The sequence below is a fragment of the Xiphophorus hellerii genome, chromosome 13 (genome assembly GCF_003331165.1).
Source record: "Xiphophorus hellerii strain 12219 chromosome 13, Xiphophorus_hellerii-4.1, whole genome shotgun sequence".
Taxonomy (NCBI): Eukaryota; Metazoa; Chordata; class Actinopteri; order Cyprinodontiformes; family Poeciliidae; genus Xiphophorus; species Xiphophorus hellerii.
This window is the reverse complement of record NC_045684.1, coordinates 21316992-21337193: the sequence shown is the minus strand read 5'-3', so window position 1 is coordinate 21337193 and position 20202 is coordinate 21316992. Positions and strand designations below refer to the sequence as shown.

General features: G+C 43.3%; 1 protein-coding gene across 5 annotated transcripts in view; it reads right to left on the bottom strand.

The window, feature by feature from the left end:
- The window catches only part of col16a1 (collagen, type XVI, alpha 1), a 98946-nt gene extending 79377 nt beyond the window's left edge, over positions 1-19569 (bottom strand). For 3 of the 5 annotated variants that reach the window (XM_032580175.1, XM_032580177.1, XM_032580176.1), the window contains exons 1-2: positions 19386-19568; positions 3873-4009 (exon numbers count right to left, since the gene is read on the bottom strand). In XM_032580175.1, the coding sequence (XP_032436066.1) occupies positions 3873-3948 (76 nt within the window). In that variant the 5' untranslated portion in view covers positions 3949-4009; positions 19386-19568. Of the gene's footprint in view, positions 1-3872; positions 4010-19385 lie in introns of all 5 variants that reach the window. The other 2 variants (XM_032580180.1, XM_032580178.1) reach the window with 1 other exon arrangement.
- Between the last annotated feature and the right edge of the window lie 633 nt (positions 19570-20202).

The following is a 20202-nucleotide window of genomic DNA, read 5'->3' as shown; positions in this document are numbered from 1 at the left end:
TGATGTATGGCAAGCACTGCACAGGAGACAATAGTTACCATCCAAAAGGTAAATAGAGTTTTCGTTTTTTGTTTTTAATCCTGGGGCTTTGTGAAGACCAAACCAAACCAAAAACTGGAAGCCAGAAAAATACATTTAGCAGCATTGCTAGCTTAGATACTCTGGCTCTGTGAAACAGCTGCTAGCTGAGAGTACTGCCAAACTGACTTCATAAGCGTTTAATGTTAGGTGGTATTTGAAGAATTAAATAAAACACAGAACAGAGTAAAAGATGAACTTCTTCAGGGAAAGGCCATGTTGGCCGAGTGTGACAGACCACGATAGGGGATGTGCCAGTTTCTCAACACATAATGAGCCCTCCTTGACAACAGAAAACATCTGTGGAGAGATGTTGACTGTATTTTTTTTTTTAAGATATGCTAGCATGTTTAGCCAAAAAAACCCCAAAAACATTCATGTATGCCAGTTTTTAAAACCGCATTTAGAATTTTTAATCTCTGTTCTTGCTTCTGACTGCCTCCCATCTTTAACTTCTGTTCTGACAAACAAGGCTATTAGAATTCACTAGCACCAGACAGCACACAGCCTTTCTGTAGCTAACACAAAGACAGGAGGAAACAGACACAAAGCAAATCAATGCATAAATCTTTCTCTTTCCTGCTGCGCAAACTGTCTGACACGCCACGGAACAGTCGCTTTCATCATCCGGCCCGACTTTCGAGCATAAGTTATACTTAAATCTGCTTTCTGGCAACAGAGTAATCAAATTACAGCTTAATTTGGATTTGGATGATTTAGGGAAGCAGGGATACTGTGTGTGAGTGTGTGTGTGTGATGCTTCCCAAGACAAAATGTTGGAGAAAAAGCATTTTCTTCCAACCACTGGAGGGGAAGACTCAGGGGACCTGCGAGCTGACTCAGTCTCTGAAATGCGCCGACTATATTCTCCCAAGGGGCACCATCTCCTCCACAAAAGCTTCCTTCAGAGCTCCACAAGTTCCAGGGGATTGCTAACCCGCACCCCCGGGTGATATCACAGAACAGGCCCCCGAGAACACACTGACAGCCTGATGAGGGAGTGTGACAGTTCAGAGGGAAAATAAATAAATAATACAAAACAACAAAAGAAATTTCTCTTTACCTGTCTGCCTCCTTGATTCCTGGGTTGTCTATTTTTGTCTCTTCTCACACAAGCTCAGCCTAAACATATGTAGGCACACATGCACACTCTCTCCAACCCGGTAACTCATATCAAACTATAGCTGAAAGTTGAATACAAGAACTTAAAAACATCCATTCCCCTGCCCCACATATAAAATATGTAACCTCAGAATGACTGGCGGTTCATGAAGAAGAACACAACCACACACGGGAAACACGGATGCCTCTTCGCTGCCGCAGTGTTGTCAACCAGTGGTTGAGCTGTAATTACATGGGTTTTATTGTAGGTTGAGACTCGAGTGGCATATACAGACACGCCGCGTTAGACGATGCAAGTTAGTTAACTCGAGCAAAACGTGTTTTGATCAGCAAAATGTGGTTTAAATTTGAAAAGTACTCCGTCTTCCTTTTAAAAGAGCTCAGCATTAGTCCAGCATTTCTTATTCAACTCCATATGCAGTCAACTTTTTGAGAATGTCTAGACTAGACATTTAAAGACTATTGGTTTTAGTTAAAGCTTAGTTTAATATTATGACCCAGTTTTAAATTTAAACCATTTTTAAACCAATCTACAATTGTTTGTAGATTGGCAGGAAATAGGGTAGACATGGGACTATAGTCTCTCAAAATGGTGTGCATCCTCTACCAGACAAAGCAACCACCCACCACTCCTTGTATCATATTTTGGTCATCACTATTCTTTTTAAAGATTTTGTAATAAAATCTTTTAGAATAAAGATTTTAACCCGAGCGACTGTTCCGAACAAAAGTGAACAAAAACTTAGCAAGTGAACAAAAACTTTGCCTCCGGACATTTTACATGCACTACTGAAGAATCTAAATACTTGTTTATAAATGAGGTTCTCAGATGTTCTGAAAAACCGCATGAACCACATTTATATGCCTTGTTAAACAGAATACATTTTCTTTCTATGCTCACTTGCTGCTGCAAGATACGTGGGTTAGACTGTAGTGTTACTTAGCTGCTTTCATTGTTAATGCATTTCATGACACCCAGAGCTTTGAGTGTTGCTGCAATGCATTACTAAATAAGTAATGTTTTAGCTTTACCTACCTGAAGTTATGCAAGTTATACAGATATAGCTACCAGGAACACAAATTCCTCATGCCTGAAAACAATGAAAACTGGTTTATTGAGCTGGGTGGACTGGGCCAAGTCTACATCAACCTGTGTAAAGCATCTAAATAAGGTTGATTTATTCTAATGCTTTTCACAATGTACAGTATATGAAAAATATAAATAGATTCTGTGTTTGTATTGGCCAACAATACAAAGACGGACAGAAAGAAAAGCTAGCTTGCTTGAAATAATAAGGAAGATACTCTTAGCACTGCTTCTTCTATTCTACAATCAGTAGTGGTGAGTTGTTTATGACCCTCACATTTTTGGGAGCATCACGTAAGACATACTTCTCTCTGAAGTCCAGATAAAAAGTGAGCAGCCCAGCAAAACAGAGCAGCTGAAAGCACTATGGCACGTTAACCCACTGGTAGTAAACTGTAAGAGTAAAACATGAAACAACTCAGTCTGTCTTCTGGAACTTTTCTCTGAAACCCCATCGGCTGTAGATCTACCACAGGCAGTGCGTGGGTCAGTTTAAAAGAGAGCAACTATTGTTTTGATTTGGAATTGAAGTTTGTAATTTCAAGGAAACAAATCGTTGTTCTTTCAGACAAAAATCTAGCATTATCTCTCAGCTATCCCAAAAATAGACACCATGTGGCTCGGACATTAGGTAGAATGTGCTTCAGCAACTCAAAGTCAATAAAAATGAGCTTTAGAGACTTTTAACCAAAGCTGTTGTTACACATTAGCTTAATGAGCTAAACCTGTGGCTTATTGCAAAACTTTTGAGATTAATATCACAGTCTAGGTCGGTTACAACAAATACTAGAAATAAGTTGGAAACTATGGCGATTAGTTTGCCCATTCCCATTCCATCCTATTTAAACAAATACAAACCGTGAAGCTAATCACTGCCAGTCATGCATGCAGAATGAAACGCAAGGGCACTGATAAAATATTGATCAAGCTAAGTTGTTTTTTAGATTCTTTTATCTGACTTGTGGAACTCTGCAGCTTCTCTAGTTACCATGGGCTCCTTGGCTGATTCTCTGATATATTTTCCTTTCAAATCTGTTAGCTTAGGTAGATAGTCCAGGCTTGGAAGGTATCCACTTGTGCTGTAACACTTCTATTCTTATGTGAAGGTTTTTGAAAGTCTCACAGTGGCCTGTGTGACTTTCAAAGCTTGAAATATTTCTTAAGCTAAGCCTGTTGTTAACTAGCTGACTTGACTGGCATATCTCATGGTCTTCACATTCTGTTTGTTCACTAGCATTCTCTTACAAACATCTGAGGTGTGCACAGGACAGTTGTGTTTATGACCACAGAAACTACATTGGTGAATTCTGACAGACTGAACTCAATTGTATTTAGGGCTATCTGACTAAAATTACATAATTACATTTTTTACCACCGTTCCTTTCCTTTCTTCCAGTTCACAACATATGCGCTACATGTGTGGGTTGATCACATAAAATTGCAGCACATAATTGAAGCTTGTTGTTGTAAGGTGATAAAATGCAAAAAATAAAAGGTTATTAATTATTGTGGTCACCGCTAAAATACCGCGCTGGTTCTTTTTATGACAGACAAAAAGCCACGACTTGGAAACTTTGAAACTTACCTTCTTGTGACGTCAGAGTGTCGCATGATCCGAAACCGACGACCAACAGAGTCATGGAGGAGCACAGAAGCCACATGGTTTAACCCGTCTGAAAGCAGCTCCTCTTCTTACCTCTTCCTCCCTCAGCCACCGGCTGACTGGTGAAGAGAAAAGAAAAAAAAAAAAAAAAGAAAGTCAACAATGTCAAATCTTGTTGGGGTTTTTTTTCTGTCAGTGCCTGCTGACAGAAAGTCTGCAGACAGCTGTGCATTATGCTTGACTCCTAAATAGATGTTGATGTATATTTATGAGTCAGTCACAGTTGATGTGCTAATGATGTGGTATGTTGCAGGCTTTGTTAGTGGCATATGAATTAACCAGAATGGCCCTCATTACGGAGTGTAACTCCGCAAAAGTCTGATCATAGTCATTATCTTGTCCATCTGGTTGCCCTTTGAATGAGGAGCGCACACACAGAAACGTGCATGTAAATATGGTGCTGTGTGAAGCTAGCGGCGCCCTCACAATTTCCTTAGATTTTCTGTTTTTGTTTTTTCTTTTACTTCACACTTCATTGTTTCAGACCATAAAACACATTTATTTTTAGATTGGACAAAGAGAACCAGAGTAAATACAAGAAACCGTTTTAAAATTATGATTTAGTTCATTGAGGAATTGAAATCCTATCCAAATAAACCTGGCCGAATGTAAAAAAAAAAAAAAAAATTACATCATAAATTAATTCAAATGTTTTTTTTTTTAAATTGTAGATTGTGAAATTTAACCAAACATGTCTGAGGTCACACCTGTAGAGTCAAAAATGTAACCTTTCTAGTCATGTGAAGTAAGGCGGTTTATTTTCAAAAGCCATCAGCCTCCAGTCTAAAAAAAAATTTAAGAACATGTCGCAAACATCATTGACATTTTTCTCCATCTGGAAAGGGATACAAAGCCATTTCAAGGATTTGAAACTCCAGAAAACAACAATGAGAGCCATTGTCTGCAAGTGGGTAAAACATTGAATGGTGGTGAAGCTGCCCAAGAACTGCCAACCTACCAAAACTAATTTAAAGGAGGCATCAACAAGTCAATCAGGAAAACTTTTCAAGATAAAAACAGTGCTGAACAAGAATAAAAAGGCTCACTTCATATTTGCCTAAACACATTCCCGTGACCCCAAAGGTTTTGAAATTATGTTCTATGTACAAAAAAGTGCAACTTTTTTACATCATCTGCATCATTTTACATCTTCTGTGAGGTTAAAAGACAATTTCAGCAAGATTATATTACACTGATGTTCAACCTTGGGTTGTGGGAGCATGATGAATGTTTCCACCAGGAAATAACATTTCCATTTATAGATTGATTTTAGTGACTAGCCATGTTGTTCTTTCTGGTTTGAAAAAAGCCCCAAACTTTACAATCTGGAAGGTCGGAGTGAGAAGAAACAGCCAAAAACTTTAGGAATCTGAAATGGACCAAAATGCGTTCCACAGGACTGTTTGTGTACACTTCAATGAACAGCATATAGTACAGCTCCCAGATCCTTAAGATGAAAAGACAGCACACAAATTGCAGTAAACAATGGATAAATTAAAACAAAATGGTGGGTCCAGAGTCAAACAGACAGTTGGGCCAGAACACACAAACACATCTGGAGACTGTTCCATCGGAGCCAGGGTTATGCTATACCAGATGCTTCCACGTGGCCAAACAACAAACACACACACACACACAAACACACACAAATATGCAGACGGAAAGCATGCCACGTGTAAATAATGATTACGGTACATTTTATCTCTGTAATCCTCCCCACTCACTGTTCAGCTCCTAGGTCATAAACACACACAGGAAAGCGAGCACATAAGCACGCCCTCACTGGCTCGCATAAACAGAGCCCAGCTGACCTGCGCTTGACCCCAGCATGTGTGAAGACCCCATAACTTGGCTTTGTTTACTAGTGCGGGGGCGGGGGGGGGCCCTGAAGGCAGTCATGCAGACAGACGGTGCACACCTTTTCCTTCTGACAGGAGAAACGACCCCCTCCTCCCCACACACACACACACACGCCCCTACCTCCACACACTCCTGCCAAGGGGTACACAATGTGGCGTTCCTGCAAGACTGTGAATAGCATCTTGTGTGACTTGTCTAATTTTGCTCTGAAATATCGAGAATAGCTTGACACGCCATCACTCTGTAATTTAATGGATCTCAGGACTGGTGGTGCGTCCGGTCTCCTTTTTTCGCTACTGTTCTGTCAAAATTCCTCGCAAGAGCTTGTATATTCTTGTTATACCGCTGTTTACCTAGGAGTTCTTTTTTGCTGACAACTTGGACACTGTTGGTGAAAGTAGCTGCAAGCAAAAAAAAAAGAAAAAAGAAAAAAGCAATGAGACACTGAAAACAAGTTTCTTCCTGCACCTGCATGGGTGGACAGTAAATCAAAAGCCTCAGACAGCTGTGTTCTGAGAACTCTGGAGCTGTAGCCATTATTACAGGCTTCATGCAGCCTGATCACAATAATAAGAAAGCTCACGGAGAGAATATAATTCATAACGCATCCGCAGTCTGTAGAGCCCACATCTGCGGGGAAAGCTCATTTCTATTATTATCTGGCCTAAATCCAAAACAGTTTAATAGTCTTCCTAATAGGTTTTGCCAGGGACATATCTCTTCCCCGCCACACAAACATCAACACACACTCTTTGGTTGCTGCGGCAGATAAAGCCAGGATGGGGTTAAGGCCGCCAGGCTTGCCCAAAGGTCTGGCTATGAGCCCGGTAAGCAGGCGTCCTGAGAGAGATGGAGGTCACTGTGAATGCAGCCAACCCAGGGAGGAAAACAATGGCAGATCTCCTCCAGCCATAAAAAAAAAAAAAAAGCTTCACAGCGAGAGCTGAAGGACAGGAGTGATGACCAAGAGTTATTATCCACATTCACAACCCATATAAACACCTCTTCTGTTGTATTATTATATCTGATTGGTGTTTGTTTTTAAGATTAAAAGGGGAAACTATGAAGCAGTGAATCCGAAGCTCAATCGGAAGCCAACTTCAGCTCCGTATTACACATTATGTTTATAATTGGTGTCACATTGGATTACAGTAAATTGTGTCAAAGGAACACATTTTAATGCATCTAACGTATGGTGCTTACAGATATTGTATGCCAACCAGGTTTTCTGATAAAGATTCCTTTAAAGAAGAAAGTATGAGTTGAGGGCAACCAGCCTAGGCATGCTAATTGCCCACATATCCAATGCTAATGCTAACCTATCCATGCAAATAGTCGGCAGAGGAAGTAGTCACTAGCCTCTTTTAATCTAACGAGAGTCAGTAGTGTCCACCAGCCACTCATTTACCTCTTGCAGTTGCTCAGTTACCAGTGCCAGCCTATTATGAATCAGATCTGCAGCCGGCTTCAGAATGGATAAAGCCTCTTGCGACCAGGAAGTAGCCATCGCTCGGTGCTCTGTAGTCTTAATTTTGTCGCTGATGTCGTGCCAAGGTTTTGCTCTCGCCCTTCCTGCACTGAATTCACAAAACAGCTTGCACTGAACACATGGAAATGAAAAGACAACTATTGAGTCCATCAGATAGGGGCCGCATACATTTCACTTCCGGTGAATTCAGTGATCCAAGACCCTTTGTGCATCGCTTATATATTGTAACCTCTGTTGAGGGCTCAATGAAAACACACACAGGGTCGGAAAGCCAGAACATTCACACTTTTAATGGCGGAACACACAGGTCTTTTCATTCGAACAGATAGCCTTTTCGCTCACGGTTCGCTCTCTTCTCTGCCGCTAAGCCTCATGGGAAAACACATAACAACATAACAGCACCCTCTAACCGCTACATTGCCCCCCCTCAGACGGTTAGCTGTCCCCAGCAACCAGGAATGCCTACGTGAAATGAACCACAACATTGAACAACAACAGAACTCTTAATCCATTACGGATTAACTACAAAGTCTCTAAACCGTGCAGGAAGGCGCCGTTGTCTGGGGTTAGCGCGCCGGGACTCACCCTGGACAACTTGAGGCGTAGGAGAAACCACTGGCGGAGGGTCCGTCTCCAGCTCGCCAACCGCAGGCTTGCCTGGCTGGTATGGGGCCAAGCGGTCCCGGTGAAGAACCACCAGCCGGCCCCTCTTGCGCAGCCGCACCCGGTACACCACATCAGAAAGTCTGTGAATCACCACAGATGGCCCAGCCCACTGACTGGTGAGCTTTGGGGACAGTCCTTTTTTCCGTTCAGGGCAAAACACCCAAACCTTGTCCCCAGGCTCGAAGTTCCTCCCCTGACAGCGCGAATCATAGGCCCGCTTCTGCTTGAGTCCGGCTGCAGTTAGGCACTCCCGAGCCAGTTCATGAGCAACCCGCAGACGCTGCTTTAAATCACAGATGTAGCTCAGCCCTGGCCCAACAGGTTGCTCCGTTCCGGGGGGTGGTCCAAACACCAAGTCCACTGGGGTGCGTAGTTCATGGCCAAACATCAGCAAGGCAGGGGTGCAGTGAGTGGACTCCTGGACCGCTGTCCGGTAAGCCCACAAGATGACAGGCAGGTGTAGATCCCAGTCATGTTGCCGTTCATCCACCAGAATAGCCAGCTGGGTGGACAAGGTCCGGTTGAACCGCTCAACCAGCCCATCGCTTTGAGGGTGAAGTGGCGTGGTTCGTGTCTTCTTGATGCCAAGCCTCCGGCAGACCTCACCAAACACCTCCGCCTCAAAGTTCCGGCCCTGATCACTGTGCAGCTCCTCGGGGGCACCGAACCGACAGAACATCTCGCTCACCAGTCTTTCAGCCGTGGTGGCAGCGCTCTGGTCGGGGATGGCATATGCCTCCGGCCACTTAGTGAAATAGTCCATGGCAACTAGGATGTAGCGGTTCCCTCTTTCCGTCACAGGAAATGGGCCTAGTACATCCACACCCACTCGTTCCATTGGAGCACCCACCTGGTACTGCTGCAAGGGGGCATGTGAGCGCTGGGTTGGCCCTTTCTTTGCTGTGCAAGCATCACAACAATGGACATGGAGCTCCACATCTTGGCGGCAGCCGGGCCAATGGAATCTCGACCGGAGGCGTTGCAGCGTCTTAGCGACTCCAAAGTGACCTGCCCCCACAGAGCCATGGACCATCTGGAGCACCTTGGCCCGCAACTGTTTGGGCACCAGCAACTGAAGAATGTCACGCTGTGCTGCTGGAGCTTGCCACTGTCGATAAAGGAGCCCACTGTGGCAGCAAATGGTGGACCACTGGGAGTACAGTGCCTTAGTCTCTGGATCTAGAGCTGCTATCACCTCCCAGGTGGGCCGCTGGCCAGCCTCCACCCACTGCTTGATCCGAGCGAGAACAGGGTCCCGATCTTGTTCCTCCTGCAGTTGTTCGGCCTCCATAACTTCCACACCATCCACAGACCCTTCGGTCACCCTGAGACACCTAGGATGTTGTGGGTTTTTGCTGACGACTTGTAGAGCCACGGTCTGGGGGCCCATTGACCCACGTCCTTCCACCCGTTGACACTGCTTACAGCCAATTCCTATTGCACACGGCCGGCGGGACAGGGCATCAGCATTGCCATGAAGCCGACCAGCCCGGTGAACGATTTGGAAGTTGTAATCCTGCAGTGCCTCTAACCACCGTGCTAGTTGCCCCTCTGGCTCTTTGAAATTCAGCAACCAGGTCAGGGATGCATGGTCAGTGCGAAGAAGAAACTTCCTCCCATAGAGGTAGTGGCGGAAGTGTCGAACCCCCTGGACAACAGCCAGCAACTCCCGCCGGGTGACACAATAGTTCCTTTCTGCCCGGCTGAGGGTGCGGCTGTAATAAGCAACAACCCGTTCTCCTGTCTCTCCCCCTTGCGAGAGCACCGCCCCAATGCCTCCATCACTGGCATCAGTATCCAGAATGAAGGGTTGGTTTGGGTCAGGATACTGCAGTACTGGGGCCCCCACCAGTGCCATCCTGAGTGCAGAAAAGGCAGCAGCACAGTCTTCATCCCAGTGGAAAGTTTGTCCCTTTTGGGTCAGCCGATGCAGGGGGCTGGCGAGAGTGGCAAAGTCCTTTACAAATCTCCGGTAATAGGAGGCTAGCCCCAAGAAGCTACGCAGCTCCTTAGTGTCCCGAGGCTCTGGCCAATTCTTCACTGCACTGACCTTGTCTGGGTCTGTAGATACTCCGGCTGCACTGATGATGTGGCCCAGAAAAGTGGTCTCTCTCCGGAGCAGGTGACACTTCCGTGGGTGAAGTCGCAGGTTAGCCTGGCGAATGGCATCAAACACTTCCTGAAGATTGGCCAGGGCAGCCTCAAAACTGTCTGCGTGCACCAGAAGGTCATCCAGGTAGACCGCACAGCGGCTTCGTGGAATATGGGCCAACACCCTTTCCATGAGGCGTTCAAAGGTAGCTGGGGCATTGCAGAGACCAAAAGGCATCACCTTAAATTGCCACAGTCCCTGCCCAATGGTGAATGCTGTCTTTGGGCGAGCTTCTGGAGACAGTTCCACTTGCCAATAACCGCTGCGAAGGTCGAGGGAACTGAACCAACTGGACCCAGCAATGTAGTCCAGCGTATCGTCAATGCGTGGGAGGGGGTAGGAGTCCTTGCGGGTGTTTTCATTCAGTCGTCGGTAGTCAACACAGAACCGCCAGTCTTTGTCTTTCTTTCCCACCAGCACTACCGGTGCGGCCCAGGGACTATTGGAGGGCTCTATGACATCAGCCTTTAGCATCTCTTCGATCTTCTTCTCTGCCACGGCCCGCCTTGAAAAAGGCAGACGGTGGGGCCGTAGACGGATGGGTCTCGTTTCTCCAGTGTCGATGTCGTGCTGTACCAGATTAGTGCGAGTACACTCCTCATCCTTAGCAGCAAAAATGTCAATGTAGGCCTCCAGCAGGTCCTGTAACCGTTCACTCTGCTCCTGATCCAGTCCTCCACAGCTCCGCAGGCACAGCTCCCGTACAGCCTGCCTTGTCTCCTCTGATGGCAGTTCTGCATGTGCCTCCTCCGTCCCCACCAAGTCATCCAGTGGTCTTTGTGGAGCCCTGTTGCGGTCTTCTGCTAGTGTTGGTGCATTAACCTGTTGCACCTTCTCTTGACGTTGGGAGTGAAGTTGAACGGCTTTGTGGCCCACTCGGAGCGTGGCTGAAGTAACATCTATTATGCCCCCCCACGCCGCCAGCAAGTCCAATCCAATAATACAGGGGTCCTGGATTTTCGCCAGCCAAAACATGTGTTGACTTTTCTGACCCTCCACCTCCACATCAAGGACCCGCCAGCCTTTCATCCTTGAGCGCTCCCCAGTGGCCGTGGTGATGTATTTCTTAGTTAGGGACCATCCTCTAGGACTTGGTGCCTCTGTCCCAGGCAGTATGCCCGGTCGAACCAAGGAGGCCGTGGAGCCAGTGTCTATCAGAGCACAGAGGGCAACACCATTTAGCGTAATGTTCACATATAGTCCATGTGGGCTGCCTAGTCGCCCCAACCGCATTGCATTTTCAGTAGTAGGGGTGTATTCTGGTGGTGGCAGGCCCCCTCCAGTACCACCCCCAATCAGTTTAAAGGAGGCTGTAAGTCTCCTTTACGTGGAGCTGGTGCTGGACAATCACGAGCCAGATGCCCCAGCTCTCCACAACGGTAGCACTCTGGTCTTCTTCGTCGCCGACCCCCGGATGGTGCTCGCGGTTGGACAGCTGTTGCTTGTCTCAGGTTATCCTCATCATCACTCTCAGTACAAGCTTGGTTTGCATACAGCCTCACCCCTGGAGCAGTATTCTTGACGCTTAGAATAGGCTCTACCCTCTCTGCCTCCTCCAGCACTGCTGCCCAGCTGTTATGAGAGTGGACACAGATATGTTCACGAAGTCTGGCTGGCCGAAGTCCCCTAATGAAGGCTTGGAGGGCAAGTTTCTCCTGTATTGCTTTCTCCAGATCAGGGTAACCTTGTCGAGTTTGTAGCAGAATGTCAGCTGCATAAGAGCCTAGGGACTCACTATCCAGGCGCCGGCGATTAATCAGCTGTTCCCTTGCATGCTCGGCATAAATCCTCCTGCCAAAACGCCTCCGAAGAGCTTCCTGGATCAACGGCCAACTGCGGCGTTCTTCTGGACGTAGGTCAGACAGTACTTGTAGGGCACCCCCCTCTAAGCTCAAGGCGACTTGAAGCGCTGTCTCCTCTGGGGACCAGCCACCCAGTTCGGCAGCCATCTCCACCTGGACAAGGTAACCATCCAGTGCTGTCTCCCCATTATAACGCGGGAGCTTGGGTAGAGTTGGAAGGTGACGCCGTCGGGGAACCTCCTCCCAAGCAATCCTCTCCTCCGACTCTTGCCTTCCGATGGTAGGCGGGGAAGCAGGGACGCGGGCACCTACCAGCCTCGACAAAGGCCGCCCACGGACAGCGCTCGCTCCATCCGGTCGGTTGTTGCTGGCTCGAGTGTTCCCCGCGCTTTGCTCCGCCGCCTGCCTTAACAAAGGCAATTTGCTTCTTCTTTTCCGTCTTTCCAAGCCAGGCTGCTCCTCTGTGAAAGCGAGTTCTTCTTCCAGTTCGGCTAGCAGCCGTTCAATGTTCTGTAACGATGTCATTTTCAGCTATCCCACTTCTGACACCAATGTAACCTCTGTTGAGGGCTCAATGAAAACACACACAGGGTCGGAAAGCCAGAACATTCACACTTTTAATGGCGGAACACACAGGTCTTTTCATTCGAACAGATAGCCTTTTCGCTCACGGTTCGCTCTCTTCTCTGCCGCTAAGCCTCATGGGAAAACACATAACAACATAACAGCACCCTCTAACCGCTACAATATTGTTTCTAGTGTATTAAAAAAAAGCGAAAATGTCCCTCACAATTTCTTGCAGTTGGTTCTTTGTTTAGATCTTCTGTTTTCTCTTTCCATTATAGTTTTAATTTCCTCTAATGCATAGCAGTTTGCTTCCAGTGCTCAATACATTTTTTGTCACATTACTGTACATATAAGACGTCATCTGACAAAGGACGTCTATTCACTTTTTATGGGGTGCAGAAACAAAGACGTTCACATCCTTTTGGATTGATGTAGGCTACTCATATTGAAATAATAATTTAAAAAAAAGAAAGGCGTCCTCTATTCACACTGCTTTGTTGGTCAGCTAATAAATGCTTTTCATCTGAACACTTAGGCATGAAAGCAATAAAGAATGCCAATAACATAATTAGCAAATTCCTAATGAAGCTAAAGTGAACACTTGAGCTTCTTAAATATTGTTTCACACTTTTTTAATGGGTCTTTAACCTTCAGTTAAAAAATCTAAAACACTCAGATCAAATCTTGAATGGCTAGTTCTACACAGGAAAGAGTTTATTTAAAACACCGTCTCATTAGATTTATTCCCATTTCATTATTTTTGTGAAAACATAGAAAGGTATTGCATTAGCATCATCTTCGAATTAAACAAGCATAAAAACTGAAGAATTTAAAGTAGTGTAACCTGGACTGGAACATTTTTTTTAAAGATTACAAATTCTTCAAAACAGATTTTGATTTCTAGAAGCCTGTCGATCTGTAACTAATTCATCCCTTTCTATCTCAATTTGAAACAAAGTATGTCGTATCGTCTTAACCATAGTACAGCAATAAACTTATTTTTCATTGGAGTTAATTACCATGCATAAAAACACTAAAAACAATTCTCACACGCAATTCAAATAACATTGTACATTAATGTCTGAAAGCTTTGTATTACAATCTGCTTCACTTTGTTTCTGATACTGTTTGGTTATATTTGGTCTTATAAAATATGTTTACTGGATTATGAACCCAAATCAAAACAAAATAACTAAGTCATTTCCTGCTAATGGATGCAGTCTAATAATTCATTTCTTTCTCTTAAAGCAGCCTATAAGTGGAGTAAGGAAAATTCACTTTAAGTTATTGCAAGTCAAAGATGGAACATATTGTGCTTCTGGTCAATACAAATTTGCACATCGTCCTTACAAAACATGTTAAACTGTTAGATTGCACAATTTCATAAAGTTAATGTATAAAACAGCTCAAATGACAAAGACAGGAAACAAGGGGATTAAATTACCAGCCTTGTAAAGTCTCATTTCATACTCACAAACCCAATTTAATATATTGTCTCTTCATGTGACTGCTACTACTTCAACAGACTGATGACAGAAAAAACCAACTGCAAGCCGGTGGCCAGCATTGAGATGCTTCAGGGAATAATTCGTTAAGGGAAGCTGTGGAGCCTGTCAATAATTTTTTTTATTCTAGTTGGACATGTTCCATTCACCTAATGCGCTTTCTGACAAAATACATGTCTTAGCTAAGCAGATCACTAAATACAAAACAGCTGCTGGTGTTTTGACATTCTTGGACTTGCTCATATTGCATATGGCGTTTAAATGCTGATCTTACTGTTATCTGTTACAGTCTATCATGTAAACCTCACAAGGACTGTGCTGCTTCCTCTATATACCATTGTGCAAGTTACCCCCAAGCACTTCTTTTCTGCGCTTTGTCTGAGCAAATCTGCATTAGCTTTCTTTTCTAATCGCTTAGTAAAACAGACTGCAACAAAATCTGGCACAAGCAAACAAACAAACAAAAAAAACTCATTATGTTGTCTTGTATTTACTATTTCACACTTCTGTCATCAAATACTTCACCCAATGCTTTACTAGAGGAACAAAGTAGGAGATGAAACAGGGAAAAAAAAACAACTTCTATAAATTCTGTCAGCACTAACATTGCAATTCGTCATCATGTTAGCCGAATTACCAATAAGTCATATCAACTCAGAGTATAAGTGCGTTGACCTAACCCTACGGCAAATAAATCTGCATAAAAACATACCTAACAAGAACAACACGTAGGTTTACTGAGGCCCTTAGCTGTCTGTATCAACTCGGCCCTACGGTATAGTGAAAAAATTTCTTAAAATGATGGTTTCATTTATTGAACAAAATATGCTATCCAAAACAACTGGTTGTTCCACCCTCAGTAGGAACAACTGCTATGAAGTATGTGATAAAAGGCAATGAATTATTAGGAATGTTTTGTTGTTGTTGTTGTTGTTGGTCTTTTCATGAAAAGCCAAAGTAACATCAAATCAAAGGATCTCAATCAGATTTATGTCTAGACATGTTCAAGGCCACTCCAAAACCTTCATTCTTTTCCCTTTGAAAACTGCTTTTTTGGATGTACTTTGGTTGTCTTTGATAGTAAAATCTGCTTGATGATTTGATGCTGATGTGGCATGATGAGTCAGTCTGGTATGAATGCCAAGTTGGAGGCCATATCTGTTCTGGAAGATAGATAGACATATATCCCATCATTCATAGCATAAATACGGAAGAGGGCAAAGTGAGGTAGAAATACAAAACTATATTTGAGTGAACTTCAAAGATACTGAGTTTTCAAGCATATGACAAGGATTTTAATTAACAAAATCTCAGCCTCAAAGTGGGACTTTGGTCTTTTAAGGTTAAGGAGTGAATTATACAGTTATGGGAACAAAAATAAATAAATCTTGATCAAATTCTAGATTTGCAATCTTTTAAGCAATATCAGCTCTCTGCCTCTCAATCCACGTGGTACTCTGTTGCGTTTCTCTCTCCCTTGTACATAGTTGTAAATTAGCATTTTCAGCAACAGGCAAAAACCCAGAGTCCAGATCTATAATATGATTCTAAGCACTTTAGATTGCAATCACCTTGATAATATCTGCTTTCTCTCATTACTTCTGTATTGTCTGAATCAAGTACCGCAATGTCCTTTGTGAATTCTAAAGATTGGAGTACAATCTTAACATGGCAACCGGGAGAGGTCTAGGTAGGTTTGAGGCAAGATAAATGTTGTCTTTATCCACCTTTGAGTCTGAGGAAACCAACTTAGATGTGCGAGTTATGAGAATCATGATCCAAGCCAGAAAGTTCCATAGTCCAACCCCATGGTGCATCAATCTGAGTTTCAAATTCTCCCATCCAACCAAATTTTAAGGGACGGGAATGATTCAATATTCCAGCCAAAAAGCTTGACTGGAGGGCTGAGCATTTGATGCAGCTGCAGCGGAAAAGATATCCAACCAACTTAAGGCAGCAAAAGCAGCCCATCTGATGATTTTTTATTTTTTGGGGGGGACACGTTCCTGTAAGCATATGGAAAATAAGATGCAATACTCTTCAGGAAGCCTCCTCATATGCTAGGTAAGTTTGTGCCAAGTGACATAATGCATGAGAACACGCAGACACACACTAATACCTGTTTCAGCTGTAGTAACAACTGTTGCTGCTCACATTTTCCAGCAGTTGCATGTGGAGTGTCTTTGCTCTGTGTGACCCTGGTTCTCCCCCCTCTCCCTCCATCTGCTCACTTGTCAGTTTGACAGAAATGTTTCCGCAAGTTGTGCCATTTGCAAACATATCAGTAAAGTGTTCTGACAAGAAAGACTGGAATATTACTTATTTATCCACCTTTTCCTGAAACGCAACATGAAATACACCTCTGAATTTAAAACCGCTATTAATTATACAGTATGTGTTTTTGACTTTTGCACATTTTGATAATTTCTGCCAATATCAGTGCATGCTGGTTATTCCTCAGTTGTGGAGCTTTTTCATCATCTTTTTACTAAACTGTTTTTTTTTTCAGATATTCATATCTGTTAGCCGGCGCAGCGGCATATGCCAACAAATCAATTTCATCTGTCTTCACACTACAAAGCTGAAGTATTTTTTGTTTTTTACAGATCAAATCTAAAAGAGGTTCATGTTGACATCAGTCATTTTGATTAATAATGCTTGACAGACAATCAGAGTTCTCTTTTTTTTTTGTTCTTTGCTGTAAAAGAAAGCAACACGAACATCGAAACTCTTCCTTAATTCAAAACCCTTGGACTTGCTTCAGGCCAAACCTGGGAGTGCACCACAAGCCTTTTATTTTCTTCTCTTTTCTTTTTTACAACTTTGAACTGCGAGCAAATAAAAGTGAGTAAAAATACCCCCCCAAATCTTGAAAGACATCTCAGATATCCACTGATTCAGAGCAGCAGAAACCTTAAAACTAGAAAAAGGTTAATACCCCAAACTCCTTTCTTTTTTTTTTGACATTCAGTAGACAGAATGAGGCAAGTTTCTACATGTCTTACCTCCCAGGCGATATTCAAGGCCTTTTATTTGAAACTTGTGAGGGAAGAACAGGCCAGCAGAAGTCATACATTCTAACACACATTCATACTTTCCACATCCGCTCAAGGCGGCTTGAAAGTTCCAGTACTAAAGGACAATTTCAATCCAATTGCAAAAGTGATGATGCAAAGTGAAGTCAACTCTGATGACATGACCTGCTTGGCCCTGAGCCAAAGCTATACATGGTATGACCGGCAGCTTTACCTTTCCTTTACGTTTCTGATGCCCAAACGCAGCGTCTAACGGTGTTCAAAATTATTGCACAGTCTGGAAGTTAAGAGAAATGTGCAGGACTACTTCTGGGAGTTATGTAAAATGTCTAAAACAGAACTCTTTAGAAAGTGGGGGTGGGTGTACAGAGGGATTTCAAACAAATCTGGGTTGTTTTTTGGTGTACTCGTGTGTGCGTGGGTATGCGTGTGTTTGCATGTGTATTTGTCTACAGGAGAACACACAGGATGCGAAGGATCCAGCAACCTCTATAATGTGGAAAACAGATGTGGCTTCCAGGTTTTTCTTTCCACAACGTCCTTGGTCCTCCTTTCCGTGTAGAAGAAAAGGAGTCAAAATTTTAAGAGCCATCTCGTTTCTCAGATACGACTAGAAAAGATAAACATGAACTAGATCTTAGAAAAAAAAAGAAAGAGGAAAAAAAAAAAGAATCAAGGGATATTGGGAAGCTTTTCCTGCTTCAGGGTGCTGGAAGGAAACCAGGAAGATCTACAGTAACATCTCAGCCTGCAGTGTGAGTGTGTGGGCCTGGCTAAGATATAAAAGGGAAAATCAGCATCGCATTTGCCAACAGCTATACTATTAAAGTGCTTTAAAGACGTACTGTAGAAATCCAACACAAAAAATTACAACTACCGTTTGTCAGATAATTATCTCCAATGGGAAATGGTTTATTATGCCTCAGTTCCTTCGTTCTCAGGGAAATTTTGCTATTTCGATGACCAGCTGATGCCTAATTTGTGCAAAAAAAGATTCCATGTCATGTATAGTATGAGGCTTATTTAGCGTGTTGCAGTGTTGGACAATTTTCACAACTATATTGCTTTGGAAAAGCATTTATTTCTCTGGAATCTTTTCACATTTCATCACTATACGCTATGAATTTTACTTAGATTTTATCTGACAGATCTAAACCAAGTATAGTGCCAAACAGTGATGCAGAAAGTAAAGGATGCAATGTTTTGAACCTTGCCCCTTTTACTTGCATATGCCTAAATAAAATGATGTTGCCCTGAATAGTAATAAATTATTTATTTAACTTCTATAAATGAAGCTGCAAGCATTTGTAGAAGTTTTTTTTTTTTTTACGTAGAACATTAACAAACAGCATCATGAAGAACAAGAAGCACACAAGACAGGTCAAGAATAAAGTTTAAGGCAAGATTAGGTTATAAATAAACATTTCCAGCTTCATACAGCCCATGAAGAACTGTTTAATCTGTCATTTACAAAACAGACATAATATGATTCAATTTAAAATGTACCGAGACATGGGTCTCTATCTAAAACTGACAGGCCAGGCAAGAAGAGAAAAAGGGAAGAGGGCCATTCTAACTTTAGAAAGGTTGGCGAGATCCACAGTTCAGGTGGGACAATCCGTAGACACGGCAACTGTTAGATGTGGCTATTAAGATTGAGTGGTGAGAAGAAAATCAGCGTTGAAAACGAATCCATATCAAAACCCGGTTGCAGTTTCTGGAAAGCCAGTTTGGAAAACATGGAAAAAAAAGGAAACAGGAGCACTTTCCAGGTGATAATGAAATTGAAGTTTTTGGCCTATGTCCAAAAATGGCACGCAGACCAAAACTGCACCTCCCCCTTCATAGGACCATCGCTGTGATGACACAGGCAGGTGGCAGTATCATAATGCGGGGATAAAGCTAAATGCAGAGCAATCCTGGAAGAAAACCTGTCAAAAGGGTGCAAAAACAAAAAATGTCCCCAGTGGGGCAACCACACCAAACATCCAACCAATTCCCATTGTGGAAAGTCTTTAAAATTGATGTGCTCTGTTGAACCCAAAGCCTTCCAGTTGTAATTGCACTATTTAAAGGTAAACCACAGTTCAGATTTTTATGTGTAAAATATACTTTTTCCCTTCACAGTTGTGGACAAAATTATTTTGAGTTAAATCTGTTCAAAACCACCAGAGAAAGTTACTGATCTTTGTGGCTGCAGCGTGACCAAGCAGGGAATGAGTTAAATGAATGAAGGCACAGTCGTTGGATCGAGCTTTGCAAACTGTTGCTTTGCGCTAATGTCAATGCAAAAACATTTTCCTTCTGCTTGAACAAAAACTTCTCTCAAAAGTAAAAAAAAAACAAAAAAAAAACTTACCTTCAACTGCTGATTAATCCACAACTTTGTGATTACATGAATCCGACATGCGTGCGTGTCAAGCATTCAATTTTTCCCCTCCTTCCTCTTTTTTCCTGGACTCTTCCTTCACAAAGAAAGGACAGAAGAGAAAAAGTTGCTCCGGGATTGTCTGTGTCCAACTTTCCCCTCCCTCTCTCTCCCCTCCCGTTTCTGCACAGTCTACCTCCCTTGTGTGCAGTTTATTACTTTTTTTCCCCGTCTCAGTCTATCTCTTCCCCCCTCTCTCCCCTCCATTTTTTTTCCAGCACCCCTTCGTCTCTCTCTTTCTCTCTCTCTCTGTGTTTCTCTCTCTCGTATCTCGATGGGAGATCCCAGTGTTAAACGTGTGGTGACATCACCTTGTCCAGAATGCTGGAAAATGAGCCCGGGGGCATCTCTTTAATCTCCTCATCGAACTGTTCCGGGTCTCTACCCCCTCTTTACCCTCTCCTCCTCAACCCCCTCCTTCACCTCTTGCTGTGTGATTCATGGCATACTGGAGGGGAAAAAGGGAGGCTCACTTCCATTTTGCCTGGGTGAAAGCACTACATTACAGCAGGAAATACAGATTACCATGGTCCTTGTGAAAGAATTTTACATTGTGATTCATTAAGGTTAATGAACTTACTTATCACATTCTCCCATGATTGGAGGTCAGGCCAACAGCTCCTGTATTGTGATACGGCTTGGATGTTGCATCCTTTGCGTTGCGACTCTGGTAAGATCGCTCCAAAACACACCTCTAAACAGCTGCATGAATTTAACTCTTATTGTCAGAAAGCAAATAATTCAGGAG